This window comes from Mustela nivalis (assembly GCF_964662115.1).
Source record: "Mustela nivalis genome assembly, chromosome: 17".
NCBI classification, from domain to species: Eukaryota; Metazoa; Chordata; class Mammalia; order Carnivora; family Mustelidae; genus Mustela; species Mustela nivalis.
In genome coordinates this window covers 44,506,245-44,524,397 of record NC_139036.1, presented here as the reverse complement: position 1 = coordinate 44,524,397, position 18,153 = coordinate 44,506,245, and the positions used below count along the sequence as shown (strand labels likewise).

The window sequence follows — 18,153 nt, the reverse complement described above, 5'->3', positions numbered from 1 at the left end:
ACAAATAAATAAATAAAATCTTTAAAAAAAAAAAAAAAAGAAGAAGTTATACCACTCCCATCAATGATGTATGAGAAATCTATTTCTCCCCAACTGTTTTATTTTTATCAACATGATAAAAGAATTATATCTCAAAGTAATTTGTTTTATTTTAGAGATATAATTCACATGCCTTAAATTTCATCCTTTTAAGGTGTACAGTTCAGTGATTTTTTAGTGTATTCAGAAGGTTGTGTAGCTGTCACCCCTGTCAAATTTTCATCATCCCAAAGAGATACCCTGTGTCCATTAATAGTCACAGTCTATTAATCAAAGCCCCAGACAACTACTAATCTTTCTGTCTCTGGATTTGCATTTCATATAAATTGAATCCTATAAAATTTGACCTTTTTGTGTTTGACTTATTTCACTTAGCTTTATTTTTTCAAGGTTCATCCATGTTGTGCATCTTTTTTAAAGTGAACTTATAGGGGGGTTTTGCCATGGAATGTGTGTTTGTGTACCTTGCCTATTTTCTGTTGGATTGATGGGTGGGGTTTTTTGTTTGTAAGTTTGGGGTTTTTTTTTTTTGTTGTTGTTGTTGGGTTTTTTGTTTTGTTTTGTTTTTCTTTTTTGTAACTCTTTATATGATAGCAAAATTAGGTCTTTACCTATAAAAGAGTTAACAAAGGGGCATCTGGCTAGTTAGCATCTGGTTAGTGGAGTGTGCAGTTCTTGATCTCAGGGTTGTGAATTCGAGCCCCACATTGGTGTAGAGATTGCTTAGAAATAAAATCTAAAAAATATTTTATTTGGTGTGCCTGCATTGCAGTCATTCAGCCAACTGAGCCACCCAGGAGCCCCTCTTCTAAGATTTTTTTTTTTAGGGGCACCTGGGTGGCTCAGTGGGTTAAAGCCTCTGCTTTCAGCTCAGGTCATGATCCCAGGGTCCTGGGATCAAGCCCTGCATCGGGCTCTTGGCTCAGCAGGGAGCCTGCTTCTGCCTGCCTCTCTGCCTACTTTTGATCTCTGTCTGTCAAATAAATAAATAAAATATTTTTTTTAAAAAAAAGATTTTTTTTTAAAGATTTTATTTATTTATTTGAGAGAGATCACTAGTAGACAGAGAGGCAGGCAGAGAGGAGGAGGAAGCAGGCTCCCCGCTGAGCAGAGAGCCCAATGCAGGGCGAGATCCCAGGACCCTGGGATCATGACCTGAGCCAAAGGCAGAGGCTTAACCCACTGAGCCACCCGGACACCCCTGTATCCTATATTTTTCAGTTACTTTATCACCAGCATTTTTATTTTTCCAAATGTTTGAATTTATTTATTGAACAGATACTTATTGAGCACCTACCACCCTTTGTCAGGCCATAGGTTTTTTTTTTTTTTTTAAGATTTTATTTATTTATTTGAGAGAGAGACAGTGAGAGAGAACATGAGCGAGGAGAAGGTCAGAGGGAGAAGCAGACTCCCCATGGAGCCGGGAGCCCGATGCGGGACTCGATCCCGGGACTCCAGGATCATGACCTGAGCCGAAGGCAGTCGTCCAACCAACTGAGCCACCCAGGCGCCCTCTCATAGGGTTTTTGATACTAGGGATAAAGGAACAAAATTCTGCCCTCAGAGAGCTTCTATTCTATAAACAATGAAATTATAAATAAGAAATATATATATTTTTTGAGAGTTAAGTGCTTATAAAGAAAATTAAAGCTGAGTAAAGGGGCTGGTCTGGGGGAGGTCTCTTTTTTTATTACTACTATTTTTTAAAAGTTTTTTTTGTTTGTTTTGTTTTATTTTTTAAGTATGCCCAGCATGAGGATTGAACTTAACCCCAAAATCAAGAGTAGCGTGTTCTACTGACTGAACCAACCAGCTGCCCCTGGGGGACATTTCATTATGGAGGTGACATTTGAGCAGACTTGAATGAGACAGTCCTGCCAACAAGCTATGCAAACAGTGTTCAAAGCAGTGAAAATAACAAGTGTAGAAGTCTTGAGACGAAAGCATGGCATATTAGGTATGATCTGAGGAGGATAGGATGCAGGTGTTCCTGAGTCAGAATGAGCAAAAGGGAGAATGGAAGGAGTATGCAACCAGAAAGTGAGCTGTGGCTGTATGACAGGGGGTGTTACAGACTGTGATAAAGATTTTTGGTTTTATTCCAAGAGTTTTGAGCAGAAAAGGGAAATGATCTGACTGACTTTTTATTTTTTTATTTTTTTTCCCCTAGATTTTATCTATTTATATGACAGAGAGATCACAAGTAGGCAGAGATGCAGGCAGAGAGAGGGGGAAGCATGCTCCCCGCTGAGCAGAGAGCCTAACACAGAACTCAATCCCAGAACCCTGAGATCATGACCTGAGCCAAAGGCCAAGGCCCAAATCACTGAACCACCTAGGTGCCCCCTGACTTACTTTTTAAAGCTTTACTCTGGTTGCTTTTTGGAGAATAGATTTGAAAGGGATAAGATCATAAGCTAGGGGGCCAGTTAGAAGACTTTTGCTTTGGGGCGCCTGGGTGGCTCAGTGGGTTAAGCCGCTGCCTTCGGCTCAGGTCATGATCTCAGGGTCCTGGGATCGAGCCCCACGTCTCTGTCTGTCAAGTAAATAAATAAAAAATCTTTAAAAAAAAAAAATGAAGAAGACTTTTGCTTTTACCGTAGTCTTTGTTAGAAATGAAGGTGACTTGGATCAGAGTGGTTGTCATGGAGGTGGTAATAAGTGGTTGGACTGTGGATATATTTTGAAGATAAAATTAATAGGATTTACTAGTAGCTTGGCTTGAAGTGATAAAAGGAGTGAGGCTGACTTGAAGGTTTTTGGCTAGAGGAACTACATGAATGGTGGAGGCATTTACTTAGATTTGGATAACTGAAGACAGAGTCGGTCTTTAGAGGATAGGAGGATTGGTTTGGGGTATGTTAAATTTGGTGCCTATTAGACATCCAAGAGAAGATGTCAAGTAGCAGTTGAATTTCCAGTCTAAAGTTCAAGGAAGGTGTTAAAGCAAATGTGACATCCCTTCCAGCTTGAATTCTGGTTGGAGGAACCCACAAAGAAGACTGAGGAGGGTAGGCTAATAAGATAGGATAAAGATCAGGATATGTATTTAGAAGTTTTCAAAGGAGAAGTGAGACTGAAGTGGAAATTGAAAAATAATAGCCAGGGGCGCCTGGGTGGCTCAGGTCATGATCCTGGAGTCCCAGGATCGAGTCCCACATCGGGCTCCCAGCTCCATGGGGAGTCTGCTTCTCCCTCTGACCTTCTCCTTGCTCATGTTCTCTCTCACTGTCTCTCAAATAAATAAATAAAATCTTTAAAAAAAAAAAAAAAAGGAAAAATAATAGCCAGAGGACCATGACACCAGGGAAACCACAGGTGTGGGGGCACGGGGAGTATTTCAGAGAGGAAGGAGTGATCAGGTGTATCAAATATAGCTTAAAAGGTTGAATAAGAGAGGGGCGCCTGGGTGGCTCAGTGGGTTAAAGCCTCTGCCTTCCGCTCAGGTCATGATCTCAAGGTCTGGGGTCCAAGCCCCGCATCGGGAGCCTGCTTCCCTTCCCCTCTCTCCCTGCCTCTCTGCCTGTCAAATAAATAAAATCTTTTTTTTAAAAAGGTTGAATAAGAGAATTGACCATTGAATTTGGCAGTGTAGAACTTATCTTTGGTAAGTAGTTTTGGTAGATTGGTGGTATGAAGGTTTATTGGTATGTATACTGTATTCACCACTCATCATCAGTTATTAACCATTTAGTAGTTTTCAGTTCTTTTTTAAAAAATATTTTATTTATTTATTTTGACAGAGAGAGATCACAAGTAGGCAGAGAGGCAGGCAGAGGGGGAACCAGGCTCCCTCCTAAGCCAAGAGAGCCTAAAGTGGGGCTGGATCTCAGGACCCTGGGATCATGACCTGAATGGAAGGCAGACACTTAACAACTGAGCCACCCAGGTGCCCCTTATTATTTAGTTTAATACTGATGCCAAAGATTGGGTTTAGTTCCTCCCATCTGTGTTCACATGGAACCTATATATAGTTTCATCTGTAATGTAATTCTTTATTAGTGGTTAAGGCCTAGCTTCACCTGTTTAATAACTGTATGATCTTGGGCAACTTTTATATGCTTTCTAGACTTCTTCATTTTTAGAAGGGATCTAGTCATATAATCTGCCTCCTGGAATAATCCAAGTAATATGCTTTGTATTTAATCTTCAAAAATCCTGTGAGTTTTTTTTTTTTTTTTACAGAAAAATGTGGTTAACTTGGACTTGATCCTATTAGGGTATAACTGTAGAAACTTCAAATACAAAGAATTTAGAAGGGAATTAGGTAATTTATTACCATGTTTATGCCAACTAATTTAGAAAATTGTTTTCTAGTACAAGACAAGGTAGATTTGTAACTTGTAGTTATTTGGAAAATGGACTAAAAATAGCACATTTGGTTTCTGCCCAATAAATGTTATATAAGCAAACATAATTTTCTTTAGTGTGTTTGTGTGTGTGTGTGAGTCTTTTTGAATTATGGGCTACCATGAATTGCAGTATTCTTTTTTTTTTTTTTTTAAGATTTTATTTATTTATTTGACAGAGATCACAAGTAGGCAGAGAGGCAGGCTCCCCGCTGAGCAGAGAGCCTGATTGGGGGCCCGATCCCAGGATCCTAGGATCATGACCTGAGCTGAAGGCAGAGGCTCTAACCCACTGAGCCACCCAGGTGCCCAAATTGCAGTATTCTTTACTTAAAAATTCGTCCTAGAAAAAAATAGTTTTTCCACCTTTGAATTTAATCAAGAAATTGATCGATGAGACTATATAAAATAAGAAAATTTGAAGCAAGACGATAAACTGAAGTGTTTACATTAGAGGTCAGATGGTTAATGTCTGTCTATACTATGTTGAGAATACATTCTCCAAATAAATGGGCAAAAGTCTAGAAATAAGTCAGTGAAGGGGGGTGGATATGGGATAACCGTATCCTGATACATTAAAAACAAAAACTGGGGGCGCCTGGGTGGCTCAGTGGGTTGAGGCCTCTGCCTTCGGCTCAGGTCATGATCCCAGGGTTCTGGGATCGAGTCCCACATCCCACATCCGGCTCTCTGCTCATTGGGGAGCCTGCTTCCTCCTCTCTCTCTGCCTGCCTCTCTATTTGTGCTTTTTTTTTTTTTTTTTTTTTAGATTTTAATTATTTATTTGACAGACAGAGATCACAAGTAGGCAGAGAGGCAGGCAGAGAGGGAGAGAGAGAGAGGGAAGCAGGCTCCCCGCTGAGCAGAGAGCCCGATGTGGGGCTTGATCCCAGGACCCTGAGATCATGACCCGAGCCGAAGGCAGCAGCCCAAACCACTGAGCCACCCAGGCGCCCCTATTGGTGCTTTCTATCAAATAAATAAATAAATAATATATATTTTTTTAATTTTATTTTTATTTATTTGAAAGACGGAGATCACAAGTAGGCAGAGAGGCAGGCAGAGAGAGAGAGAGAGGGAAGCAGGCTTCCTGCGGAGCAGGGAGCCCGATGCGGGGCTCGATCCCAGGACCCTGAGATCATGACCCGAGCCAAAGGCAGCAGCCCAAACCACTGAGCCACCCAGGCGCCCCATAAATAATATTTTTTTAAAAAAAACTGAGGGGCGCCTGGGGCGCCTGGCTGACTCAGTAGAGCATGCAACTCTTGATCTTGGGGTTGTGAGTTTGAGCCACATGTTGGGTTTAGCAATTACTTTAAAATAAAATCTTAGGGGCGCCTGGGTGGCTCAGTGGGTTAAGCCGCTGCCTTTGGCTCAGGTCATGATCTCAGGGTCCTGGGATCGAGTCCCGCATCGGGCTCTCTGCTGAGTGGAGAGCCTGCTTTCCTCTCTCTCTCTCTCTCTGCCTGTCTCTCTACTTGTGCTCTCTCTCTGTCAAATAAATAAATAAAATCTTTAAAAAAATAAAATAAAATAAAAAATAAAATAAAATCTTAAAAAAAAATTTTCAGGACACCTGGGTGACAATCAGTTAAGTGTCTGCCTTCAACTCGGGTTATGATCCCAGGGTCCTGGGATTGAGCCCCCATCAGTCACCTGCTCAGCGGGGAGTCTGCTTCTCCCTCTCCCTGCCTCTCTCCCTCTTTCTCTGACAAATAAATAAAATCTTTTAAAAAACAACATACAGGGGAGCCTGGGTGGCTCAGTGGTTTAAGCCTCTGCCTTCGGCTCGGGTCATGATCTCAGGGTTCTGGGATCAAGCCCCACATCGGGCTCTCTGCTCAGCGGGGAGCCTGCTTCCCTCTCTCTCTCTGCCTGCCTTCTGCCTACTTGTGATCTCTCTCTGTCTATAATTAAAAAAAAAAAAACATACAAATTGACATAATTTTTAAATGCGATTGGCATCTGTGTGAAGTAGCGTAACAGTGCTGATGAGGTTGAGGTGAAATTGTAATTGTTCTTTGCCAGGCATTAGTAAATTGCTGGGATCTTTTTAGAAAGTTGGATGACAATGGTGGCTCTGAAGGTTAAGGGTCCAACTCTTTTTTTTTTTTAAATATATTTATTTGTTTGTTTGTTTATTTGACAGAGAAAGCACAAGCAGGAAGAGGGAGAAGTAGGCTTCCTGCTGAGCAGGGAACCCGATGTGGGACTAGATCCCAGGACCCTGGGCCCATGAGCGTCCAACTCTTCATTTTAGCTCACATGCTGATCTCAGGGTTGTGAGTTCAAGATTCACTTTGGGCTTCACGCCCAGCCTGGAGCCTAATTTGACTGATTGATTGATTGATTGATTGATAAATAAATAAATAAATAAGAAAGTTGGATGACAGTACAAAGCAAGAGCCATGCAGGTTTACATTTCCTGTGACCTAATACCGTTTCTTAGAATTTGTCTATAGATAAATTCAACAAAAGCATAAAGAATCTATTTTTTCAAAAAGCTATTAAGTTCAAAAGTACGTGTAAGTCAGTTGGGGCTTTCTTAGCAAGAAACTTTGAGGTATTTGCCATCCCCCTCCTCTCACCACCACTTGTCACATGCTCTTCTGTCACTTCCCTTCATAGATAGAGAGTATGGAAATGACTCTTCCTTTTTCATGAGAGCCATTCACAGGTAAATTACACACTCTCACTCCCCATTCCTTATCCATGTCTGTTTGCTGAAACAGGGAAGTCAGAAAAGACTATGTCCTGAATTTTAGGCTTCTGATAGCAGAGCAAAAAACGGCAGAAGAGAGGGAACTGTAGTAGAGCAAGAACACAATGAGACCACACTTGGTAATGACATGTTCTGCTTAGAAATGGCAATTCCAGAACCCACCCTTCTACTCATTCCATTTTCGCTCTCTCATTACCTCCCTCCCTCTCCCCGCTGCTCCCCCCACACACCCTTGGAGCAGTGTAGTCTGATATTTAAGCCGTTCTCTTTAATGTTTGCAAGGAAAGGAAAGGAATTTGGAAAGAGTATCAAATCTGTTGACTCTTTAGTAGAATAGTGATGGCTGCCATTGATTTTAGGAAGCCCATGGTTATTTTAGAAAGAAAATTTCCCAAGCCCCTTTTTATGAGATGCTGAAATTAAGTTCCTAAACACAGCATTGCTTACACTCTAGCTGTGGGTGTGGGGTGCTTTGGCACTTAAAAATGCCCCTGGGAGGGGCGCCTGGGTGGCTCAGTGGGTTAAGCCACTGCCTTCGGCTCAGGTCATGATCTCAGGGTCCTGGGATCGAGTCCCGCATCGGGCTCTCTGCTCCACAGGGAGCCTGCTTCCTCCTCTCTCTCTCTGCCTGCCTCTCTGCCTACTTGTGATCTCTCTCTGTCAAATAAAAAAATAAAATCTTTAAAAAAAAAAAAAAATGCCCCTGGGAAAGCAGGTTCTAAGGGTTCACCATTTTCTAGGCCTACCCCACAACTTAGCCAATGTGCAGTGCTCGCTTCCGGTGTGTTTCACTGCTTTATAACTTATATGAGGTTTGAGGGACATACCCCATTCCTCCTCCCCCAAAGAACTTAGATTATTACATGAGATGGTGAACTGTTGAGAGATTCTTTCATAGCAATAATTACTAAAAAGATAACTTGTTGGGGTGGCTCAGTCAGTTAAGCAGCTGACTCAGTTTCTGCTTAGGTCATGATGTCAGACGCATGAGATCAAGCCCCACGTCAGGCTTTACACTCAGCACGGAGTCTGCTTCAGATGCTCTCTCCCTCTGCCCCTCCTGCTCATTCTCTCTCTGTCTCAAATAAATTTTAAAAATCTTTTTTTAAAATGATATTCATTTGTCTTTGGTATGGAGGAAGGTGTAGAGGATGAATTTTCTAACTAATTAACAATAGTACTTTGATGATTTTGACTCACTGGAATAAACAGAATTTCGGGCTTCCGGGGAAATGCTTTCGATGGGGTATTTGGGAACAGTCTGAACTTGGATGTGAATCATGACAGGAGTTCCGTGTTGGAAACTTGAGTTATGTCACCATTTAAAGAATATATATTTCTATGTTGTGGTTTTATAGCTTGTGTATTCAGTGAGAGAAGTGCTGAGCTCGGGGCGCCTGAGTGGCTCAGTGGGTTAAGCCGCTACCTTCGGCTCAGGTCATGATCTCAGAGTCCTGGGATCGAGCCCCACATCAGGCTCTCTGCTCAGCAGGGAGCCTGCTTCCTCCTCTCTCTCTGCCTGCCTCTGCCTGCTTGTGATCTCTCTCTGTCAAATAAATGAATAAAATCTTTAAAAAAAAAAAAAAAAAAAAGAAGAAGTGCTGAGCTCATAGACTTTAGGGCTGGGAATGTACTTGAAGTCCTATGGTGAGATGCTTGTGTGCTCGGATTCTGTATATAAGGAGATACTCTCATATTTTGTAGGTGCCTGGATTAATATCTTTTCTTATTTTCACTGACCTTTTGAAAATCGCTCTAGGGGCGCCTGGGTGGCTCAGGTCATGATCTCAGGGTCCTGGGATCAAGCCCTGCATCGGGCTCTCTGCTCAGCGAGGAGCCTGCTTCCCCCTCTCTCTCTGCCTACTTGTGGTCTTTCTGTCAGATGAATAAAATCTTAAAAGAAAAAAAAATCGTTCTAGGTTTTTTCCCTATATCTTAACCCCCTCCCCAGATTTTTCTAAGTTACCATGAACATGTAACACTTATGGATTGTTTTAAATTTATTAAATTAAATGATAGCCAGTGAACAAATTTGCCACCTTATGGATGCCTCTTAGCCACAGCTACTCAGAGCTGGTAGAACTTGATAATAAACAATACTTTATCCTGGGTTGGTTGGTTGGTTTGTTTTTAAGATTTTTTTTTTTTAAGATTTTATTTATTTGAGAGAGAGACCGTGAGAGAGAGCATGAGAGGGGAGAAAGTCAGAGGGAGAAGCAGACTCTCCAAGGAGCAGGGAGCCTGAAGGTGGGACTCAATCCCAGGACTCTGGGATCATGACCTGAGCTGAAGGCAGTACCTTAACCAACTGAGCCACCCAGGCGCCCTTTAAGATTTTATTTTTAAGTAATTTCTATACCCAGCACAGGGTTGAACCCATAACCCTGAGATCAGGAGTTGCATAGTTCACCACCTGAGCCAGCCAGGCGCCCCTGGGACTTATTTTATTTTATTTTTTTAATCACAGTACAGATGCAGGTGTTTTCTTTCTGTGAGCAGTTTCTTTGTGTGAATTTATAAATCACCCCATGTGGATTCGGATGTCCCAGTGACTGAGAGCCAGCTGTTGGGTGTTTTAACTAAACAGCTTACTCCCAGTTGGCCGCTTAAATCCCGGTGAGAGGTATTAGCTGCTCAGAGCATCCAGGGTGAAGATTTTCACAAGGCTTTTTGTGACCTGTTTTAAATTTGTTGAGATTTTTCTGCCTTGGCTTTTTCCTATAGGTGCCAGAGTTGATCTGCTTCAGATTTCCAGAAATGACTCATCTTCCTGTCATATTTTCTTAGACTACAATGACTTAAGATTATCTCTGGGTTCCTTTTAAACATAGTTTTTTTTACTGCATGCATTGGGAGGAATAAACAGTGGTATTGAAATTCAAGCCTGGGGCGCCTGGGTGGCTCAATGGGCTAAGTAAGCCTCTGCCTTCCTTCTGCTCAGGTCATGATCTCAGGGTCCTGGGATCGAGTCCCGCATCGGGGGTCTCTGCTCAGCAGGGAGCCTGATTCCCTCTCTCTCTCTCTGCCTGCCTCTCTGTCTACTTGTGATCTCTGTCAAATAAACAAATAAATTCTTAAAAAAAAAAAAAAGAAAGAAAGAAATTCAAGCCTGTTTCTAGCTCATGCTGGTTGATTCCTGCGCTCCATAGAAAACTTCATTTCTTCCTGAAAATGGCACTTTAATGATTCATTATTTTCTATGGGAGGAAGCTTGTGACCTTCTTTTGTCTTTTTTCCTTCCAGAGGGAATCTGGAAAAGTTGTAAGCAAAACATCATTTGTCTAAGAAAGTACTGGGTAACAGAAGTTCTGGATAACAGGTAAAGCATAAACTTCAATCATGCTGATAATCACCGATAATCTGCAAAAGTAAACTGGGAGAGAGAAGTGTGCTTTGTGTCAGGTGTTGCGTTAGGGATTTTAAATTTTTTTTTAAAGATTTTATTTATTTATTTTTAAAGATTTTATTTATTTATCTGATAGGTCACAAGAAGGCAAAGAGGCAAGCAGGGCGGCGGGGGGAGGCTGGTTCCCCACTGAGCAGAGAGCCCGATGTGGGGCTTAATCCCAGGGCCCTGAGATCATGACCTGAGCTGAAGGCAGAGGCCCAATCCACTGAGCCACCCAGGTGCCCCAAGATTTTATTTTTATTTGAGAGAGAGTGAGAAAACACGAGAGGGGAGGAGGTCATAGGGAGAAGCAGGCTCCCTGTGGAGTCGGGAACCCAATGCGGACCCAGTCCTGGGTCTCCAGGATCATGACCTGAGCCAAAGGCAGTGGCCCAACCAACTAAGCCAACCAGGTGGCCTGTATTAGGAATTTTATATACATCACCTCATTTAGATGATTTTTAGTAGGATTCTGGACAGAGATCTAAGACTCTCAGAATAAAGCTGTCCTTGAAAACGCAGTTTCAGGGGCACCTGGGTGGCTCAGTGGGTTAAGCCTCTGCTTTCAGCTCAGATCATGATCTCAGGGTCCTGGCATCAGAATCTGCTCAGCGGGGAGCCTGCTTCCCCTTCTCTTTGGCTTCCTCTCTGCCTTCTTGTGATATCTCTCTCTCTCTGTGTCAAGTAAAGAAATAATTAAAAAAAGAAATTTTTTTTTTTTAATGCTGTTTCAAATGGATTTGCCTGTTGATTGGATTTAATGTCCTCAATTCAGTTTGGAAACATTTTTAACATCTACCAAAAACAAAGTACAGCAACATAGAGAATCCTAGAATCTGTTATGCTGTGCAGCCCAGCTAGGGAGTGACTTCCCAGTTCCTTTCTGTCTTTTGTTTTAGTTCTTGATCGTTGCCAGTTATTTGCAGCTGTATCATCTCCTTAATTCTTTCTAATACTTTGTCACCAGGTCTAAAATTTAAATTTCCTCATACAGTGCCTCTTTACAATGGAGTCCAGCTCAAGTGTCCACATTATGCCTGTTTGTTTGTTTGTTTGTTTTTAAGATTTTATTTATTTATTTGACAGAGAGTGAGAGAGCAAGTGCACAAGCAGGGGGGTGTGGCAGGCAGAGGGAGAAGGAGAAGCAGGCTCCCTGCTGAGCTGGGGGAACCCGATTTGGGACTCGAACCCAGGACCCCAGGATTGTGACCTGAGCTGGAGGCAGTTGCTTAACCAACTGAGCCACCCAGGCGCCCTCCACATTATGTTTTTATTGATAATCTCACCATGACTGAACAGAATAAGCTACACTTTGTTCTTTTTTCTTATTTATATCTCACAAATAAGTCTTATGACATGATAGTACACATAAAGAATCCAGTATGCTGAGTCTGAGAAATATATCTCAGATGGTAGCTACAATTTGACCTTTGGGACAAGGGAAGACCGGAAAGCCAGCCAGACTTCCTAGTGTTCTGCGCCCCAAACAAGTGCTCACAGACTGAGCTGTATTATTCTATGTGAGATAGTGGAGCGTGAGGTGCTCTTCATGCTATCATTTTAATAATTTGTTGATTTTCCTTTGGGGTTTTTCCATTTTTATCAGGGCAAAGCAGTTCGGTCACCATGAGCTGGAGCTTCCTGACACGCCTGCTAGAGGAGATCCACAACCATTCGACATTTGTGGGGAAGATCTGGCTCACTGTACTGATTGTCTTCCGGATTGTCCTTACGGCTGTAGGAGGGGAGTCCATCTATTATGATGAGCAAAGCAAATTTGTATGTAACACAGAGCAGCCAGGCTGCGAGAACGTCTGCTATGATGCCTTCGCGCCCCTCTCCCATGTGCGCTTCTGGGTGTTCCAGATCATCCTGGTGGCAACCCCGTCTGTGATGTACCTGGGCTACGCCATCCACAAGATCGCCAAGATGGAGCACGGCGAAGCAGACAAGAAGGCGGCTCGGAGCAAACCCTATGCCATGCGTTGGAAACAGCACCGGGCTCTGGAGGAAACAGAAGAGGACCATGAAGAGGATCCCATGATGTATCCGGAAATGGAATTGGAGAGTGAAAAAGAAAATAAGGAGCAGAACCAACCTAAACCCAAGCATGATGGCCGACGGCGGATTCGGGAAGATGGACTTATGAAAATCTACGTGCTGCAGTTGCTGGCAAGGACCGTGTTTGAGGTGGGTTTTCTGATAGGGCAGTACTTCCTGTATGGCTTCCAAGTCCACCCATTTTATGTGTGCAGCAGACTTCCTTGCCCTCATAAAATCGACTGCTTTATATCTAGGCCCACTGAAAAGACCATCTTCCTTCTAATAATGTATGGTGTTACAGGCCTTTGCCTATTGCTTAACATTTGGGAAATGCTTCATTTAGGGTTTGGGACAATTCGAGACTCGCTAAACAGTAAAAGGAGGGAACTGGAAGATCCGGGTGCTTATAATTACCCTTTCACTTGGAATACTCCATCTGCTCCCCCTGGCTATAACATTGCCGTCAAACCAGATCAGATACAGTACACCGAACTGTCCAACGCTAAGATCGCCTACAAGCAAAACAAGGCCAACATCGCCCAGGAACAACAGTATGGCAGCCATGAGGAGAACCTCCCAGCCGACCTGGAGACTCTGCAGCGGGAGATCAGAATGGCCCAGGAACGCTTGGATCTCGCAATCCAGGCCTACAGTCACCAAAACAACCCCCATGGACCCCGAGAAAAAAAAGCCAAAGCAGGGTCCAAAGCTGGGTCCAACAAGAGCAGTGCTAGTAGCAAATCAGGGGATGGGAAGACCTCCGTCTGGATTTAATCTTGGCAGGGCTTGAAACCAGTGCTTTTCATAGTTCATGGTAAGCAGCGGCTCACTGAATAATGACTTCCATTGAGTAAACATTTGGCTCTGGTTATCTTCAGGGATGCTGTTGGCTCATGATCCAAGCTCAGGGGACTCTGAAAGCGGGGCTGGGACAAGGGGAAGAAAAGGGGGAAACACAGTGTTCCTGGGCACATATTCCAGCAATAATACAGTTATGGAACTTTACATTTATGTCTTCCAGATCTGGAAAAGAACAGATATATTTAAATCATTCTTGTTGAAAAGTTTTTGTATGTACAGTATTATGGTACTTTTTTTAGTATGAGAATTTTTTTTGTATTTGTATATTGGACCACTGTAGTTATACTTTTATATTAAAGGAAAAAAAAATCCTTAAGGTAATGCCTACTGGGCTAGTGTTATTACGTTTCAGCAAATGCAACCCTGGGTTTAAAGGTTTCATAGATGCTACACCTAATAAAAGTGCCTCTTGTGTTGCCAGGAAGAGTTCAGATATGTAAGGAACCAGAGGAGGAAGCATCAGTTTTTAGTCTTGGAAAGAAAGTCCACAGTAGCAGGAGGCTCGGGTCTTTTCTCCTTTATTTAAGAGGTTCTTGAGTCTCATTCATGTACTGAGACTTGTATCTCATCTTTGAAAACCGATTTGTGTTTTCAAAGGGTATAAATGATTCCCTCCAAGATTCCTGTAGTTACCAAGCATTACCAGCATTTCCCTTGGTGGTGTGTATATAATTTAAGTTCTTTCAAAAGGCTTGCAGACAGAGGTATCTCCAGCCTGGTAGCAGTGCAGAGTCCCTGTCCTGAGGTGTGACGAAGAGTCCTGTTGCACAGCGAAGCGTCAGAAATGAGCCCCACCACACTGCAGTTCAGTTGTGGACCTGATTTGTCTGATTTGCAGGTTTCTAACCTGCCTCTTGGGTTGCTCAAGAAACCAGTGATGGATATTTTCTTTACATATTAACATTAGAAATACAAAAATTCCCCTATAGGCTAAGAAAACTCAGAGCTTCTTGCACTGTGAATGGCAGAAAGGCCTAAATCTGAATTCAATAAGTTTTTATAATTTACTATAAAACTTAAAATTTCTATACTTCTGCCAGTGTGGATTTCTGTGTGAAAACCAGTGAGGACAGGGATTCTGCCTGTAAATAGACCTAAAGAGAATTTCAGTATTTATTCCTTATAGGCATATCTGTTTGTTAATGACTAGCATGAGGGTTCACCCCTAATTTGTAGTATTTTATTGATGTTTTCCGACCTGGATTATGTTGGAGAGCTTTGCTCTCGCATCACGTTCACATTATTTGTCTCTGAGTGTATAAGCATCTGAGTAAGAATTTGGTAAAGATTTAAAGGAAGGGGCTTTTGCTTCCTAGGGAGCATTTCCGTTTGAGTGTGTCACTCTCCTAAGACGAAGCAAGCCACCTCTGACTTTGGAATTCCCAAAGTACTACTTTTATGTCTTAGTTTTAGAACATCAGTTCTTTATTATTTAGGAGAATCCTGGAGCAGCACCCTTAGGTCATTCCTTTTTCATTTCTTTCTTTCTTTGTTCTACTCAGTAGAAAATTTAAAATGATCTTCTAGCCATGCGTTAACCCTTATTTTGCTTTTCTTTTCTTTTCTTTTTTTTTTAATCTATAAATTTTAGCCCAGAGAAGCTCCTTAGAAATCTCTACACGTCTTAAGCAGGAAGGAAGCTCAGGTGAGACTAAAAGGGAATTTTCAAAGAACAGGAGACCTGATGTCTCGGATGATTAGTAAACACGCATAGTTTCCTTCATACTACATGTTTTATAAGGAAATTCAAGTGATTCTTCTTAGAAAACAAGCAAGATTTTAAACACCAAAGCTTAGCTAAGATGAAGAGCCATCAGTTCATTCTTGTGTCTCTAGAGCTTCAAGGAGATTTCTTAATCAAAGGACAGAAAACACACAGACACTCGCATCCATCTACACAGAGCCTGAAGGAGAACAGAGTGGCTTCGCCAGCGGAAAGGTTGGGGACTCGGGAGTGACCGAGAGGGAAAGGAGCCGAGCAGAAATGCCAGGCAAAGACGTGCGGCGCCAGGAGCATCCACTTAGTTCCTGCACACAGTGCCCTGGGCGTTTCTTCTTGGCTTGTTCTGAGGAGAATGTTATTTTGTATCTGGATAATTTCTTCAACATCTAAGTCACTTCACATGTACACACACTTTAAAAACCTATTTTTTTTTATTCTCTGGCCAGAGCTTTAATTATGACCTGGAGTTCCCAACCCTCACTGCTTTCCTGGTACATTTCTTTCAGCCTTTGAACATGGGAGTTGGCCAAAGCCATTTTCCCCTCATGGCATGTCACAGACCTCCATTAGGAAGACAGCCCTACCAGTGTCTACCTTAACCCATTAATTGGGTTGACGTTGACTCTATTAAAAATGCTGTTCTGGTTATTCTGGAACGTGCAGTTATTAGTATAAAAAGCGTGTGAGCAGTATTTTTTTTCTTACCAAAATCCTGTTCCTTTGGATTGCCGCATCGACCTGCTCTGTCTGTCGTGTGACCTCTACTTTTCTAAATTGTTAAGGTCTTAGTCTTCCCACACCAGAACTAGGGAACAGTCAACACATTTATATTTCTTAACACGGTATTAGAATTATTCAAATGTGGTGTGTCTTTTTGCTCATCATCTGTGTTAAAATCTGTTATTCAGAAGAGATTATAAAACAAACTTCTTTCTTAGTCAAACTGAAAGGGAGAATTAGAATACATTTTTGCCTAAGAATTGTTAATGTTCGCTTTGTGGCTTCATCTTCGCTTATGACTTCATTTTTCCTGTCTCTATATTTGCTTACTTAAACCCACAAGTGTGTTACCTCATTTGAAGTCATTCTTCTGGGGATTTTCCTTGACTAATATCTCTAGAATTACTTTTTGATAATAATGAACTTTGCCATCTAAAATATGTTTCACGGTCCCAACAACTCTTACCCATCTGTCTTTCAGAAGGACACCTATGTCTTTAAAGAGAAAAAATGTCATCATTTGGTACCTTAACTCTGTCATTTCTCCATGGTATGAAATTAAGCAGTTTATTCGCCCTTTCCAAGTTTCGGGAGCTGCTTGCTTCTCCAAAATGTTATGAAGTAGTTAGACCCTCTGGTAAAAGATACTAAAAAAATCATCTATGGGTCATTTGTCTGAACCTGGAGCTTCAAGGAAAAGAGAGTTGACAGAAGAGCTTGACAGTAGTAAGACATCCTTCAGTGCCCTCCATCTCGGGCGTCAGTGATGGTTTGAAACACTCGCTTGAAGCAGTCTATACCAAGAATGGACTTCAGTGTTAACTCCCGTTAGTCATACCAATGCTTTGCCCTTTCAGCTTATGAATGTCCGTGTTTTATTCCTCTGTCTCATATAAGAAACAGTACACCTCTAAAAATAACATCTATAGTTTATGATAAATTTTTGGCCAACCAGCTTTCAGTAAAAGGCAAGTATGTTCTACTTGAACCTACTTCAAGAACCTTTTTATAAAAGGGTCTTTTCTGACTGAAGAAAAGCACCTGAAGTCAAAGATACACAGTTGCTAGTCATTTTGATTGGAAGATTCCAAATATTAGATTAATTGTATCTCCATAAAATCATGTACTCTGATGAAGGGTCTTACCACCTGAAAATAAGAAAGCCCCGGCGCCTATACAGTATTTGGAAATAAAACTTCAGTTCATCTCTATACTCTAAATCTGTAATAACTCGTAGTCACCATCAAATGTTAGAACCATTAGGTTGAATTGCATACTTGTCACTCATTCTGGCCACAGATCATGGAGAGATTAAAAGATTTTATTTGTTGTCCCTGATGCAATTGTGTTGTTCTTAATAATGATGTTGAGTTTGGGTCATGCATATTCCACCTTAATAGTCATAACTTAAAGAAGCAATCCATAGTATTGCAAAATACAGGAGTCCAAACAAACAAAAGAAAATCTTACTCCCATGCAAAACCTCTACAGAAGTAAAAGGAGTAAGCATTTTGCATTTCAGGATTGGCTTGTTGAGCCAGCCAAGACCTTTGGCTATATGCTTCCAAGATTGGAAATGTTTTTTATTACACTGTTTTGGGTTTTGTTTTGTTTTTTAAGATTTTATTTATTTGACAGAGACCATGAGAGAAGGAACACAAGTTGGGGGTGGGGGGAGCTGGAGAGGGAGAAGCAGGCTTCCCTCCCACTAAACAGGGAGCCCGATGAGGGGGCTCGATCCCGCATATAGCAATCATAAGCTATAATTTCCCATATGCAGTTATTCTCAAGCAGAATGAAAAAAGTTCACTTGATAGTAAAGATGGGAGCCCAGTTCACTGCCACATGCTCTTCAAGGACTTTCTGAAGCCTCCCCCACAATATGCCTGACATCAGGCTATAGCTATAAACCCGTAACTCCAAAAGTAACACCATTTTAAGGAAGGCGCTAGAAAGAGCTGTCCTCCCGTCGCCACTCTTACACAATCAGTATACTTACTGTTATAACACACTTTGGGTTGTAGTGTGGTTTTAATTATTTAAGCCAAGTAGAGAATATTTCATGTTTTTATGAAATACTTTCGTTGAGAAGTCTAATTTTATTTTAATCATAGCATCTTGCTCTCATATGGTTGAATATTTCTCTTTCGTTTCCACTTGGTTTGATGGGTTCCCCCCCCCACGATATATACTTTGCCTTTTCCCTAATCAGTAATTATAATTTGCACAAATTTTTTTCTATTATGAGAGTCAAGATTTATTTGTACAGTTTTGGTATATAAACGCAGGCTTTGGTGATTTCTTT

At 41.7% G+C, this 18,153-nt stretch overlaps 1 protein-coding gene across 12 annotated transcripts in view; it reads left to right on the top strand.

Moving 5' to 3' along the window:
- Nucleotides 1-17,186, top strand: part of GJC1 (gap junction protein gamma 1) — a 40,882-nt gene extending 23,696 nt beyond the window's left edge. For 9 of the 12 annotated variants that reach the window (XM_082706386.1, XM_082706390.1, XM_082706387.1 and 6 more), the window contains 2 exons: nt 10,357-10,432; nt 12,108-13,721. In XM_082706386.1, coding sequence (XP_082562512.1) covers nt 12,128-13,318 — 1,191 coding nt within the window. In that variant the 5' untranslated portion in view covers nt 10,357-10,432; nt 12,108-12,127 and the 3' untranslated portion in view covers nt 13,319-13,721. Of the gene's footprint in view, nt 1-10,356; nt 10,433-12,107 lie in introns of all 12 variants that reach the window. The other 3 variants (XM_082706383.1, XM_082706380.1, XM_082706385.1) reach the window with 2 other exon arrangements.
- Nucleotides 17,187-18,153: the final 967 nt, after the last annotated feature.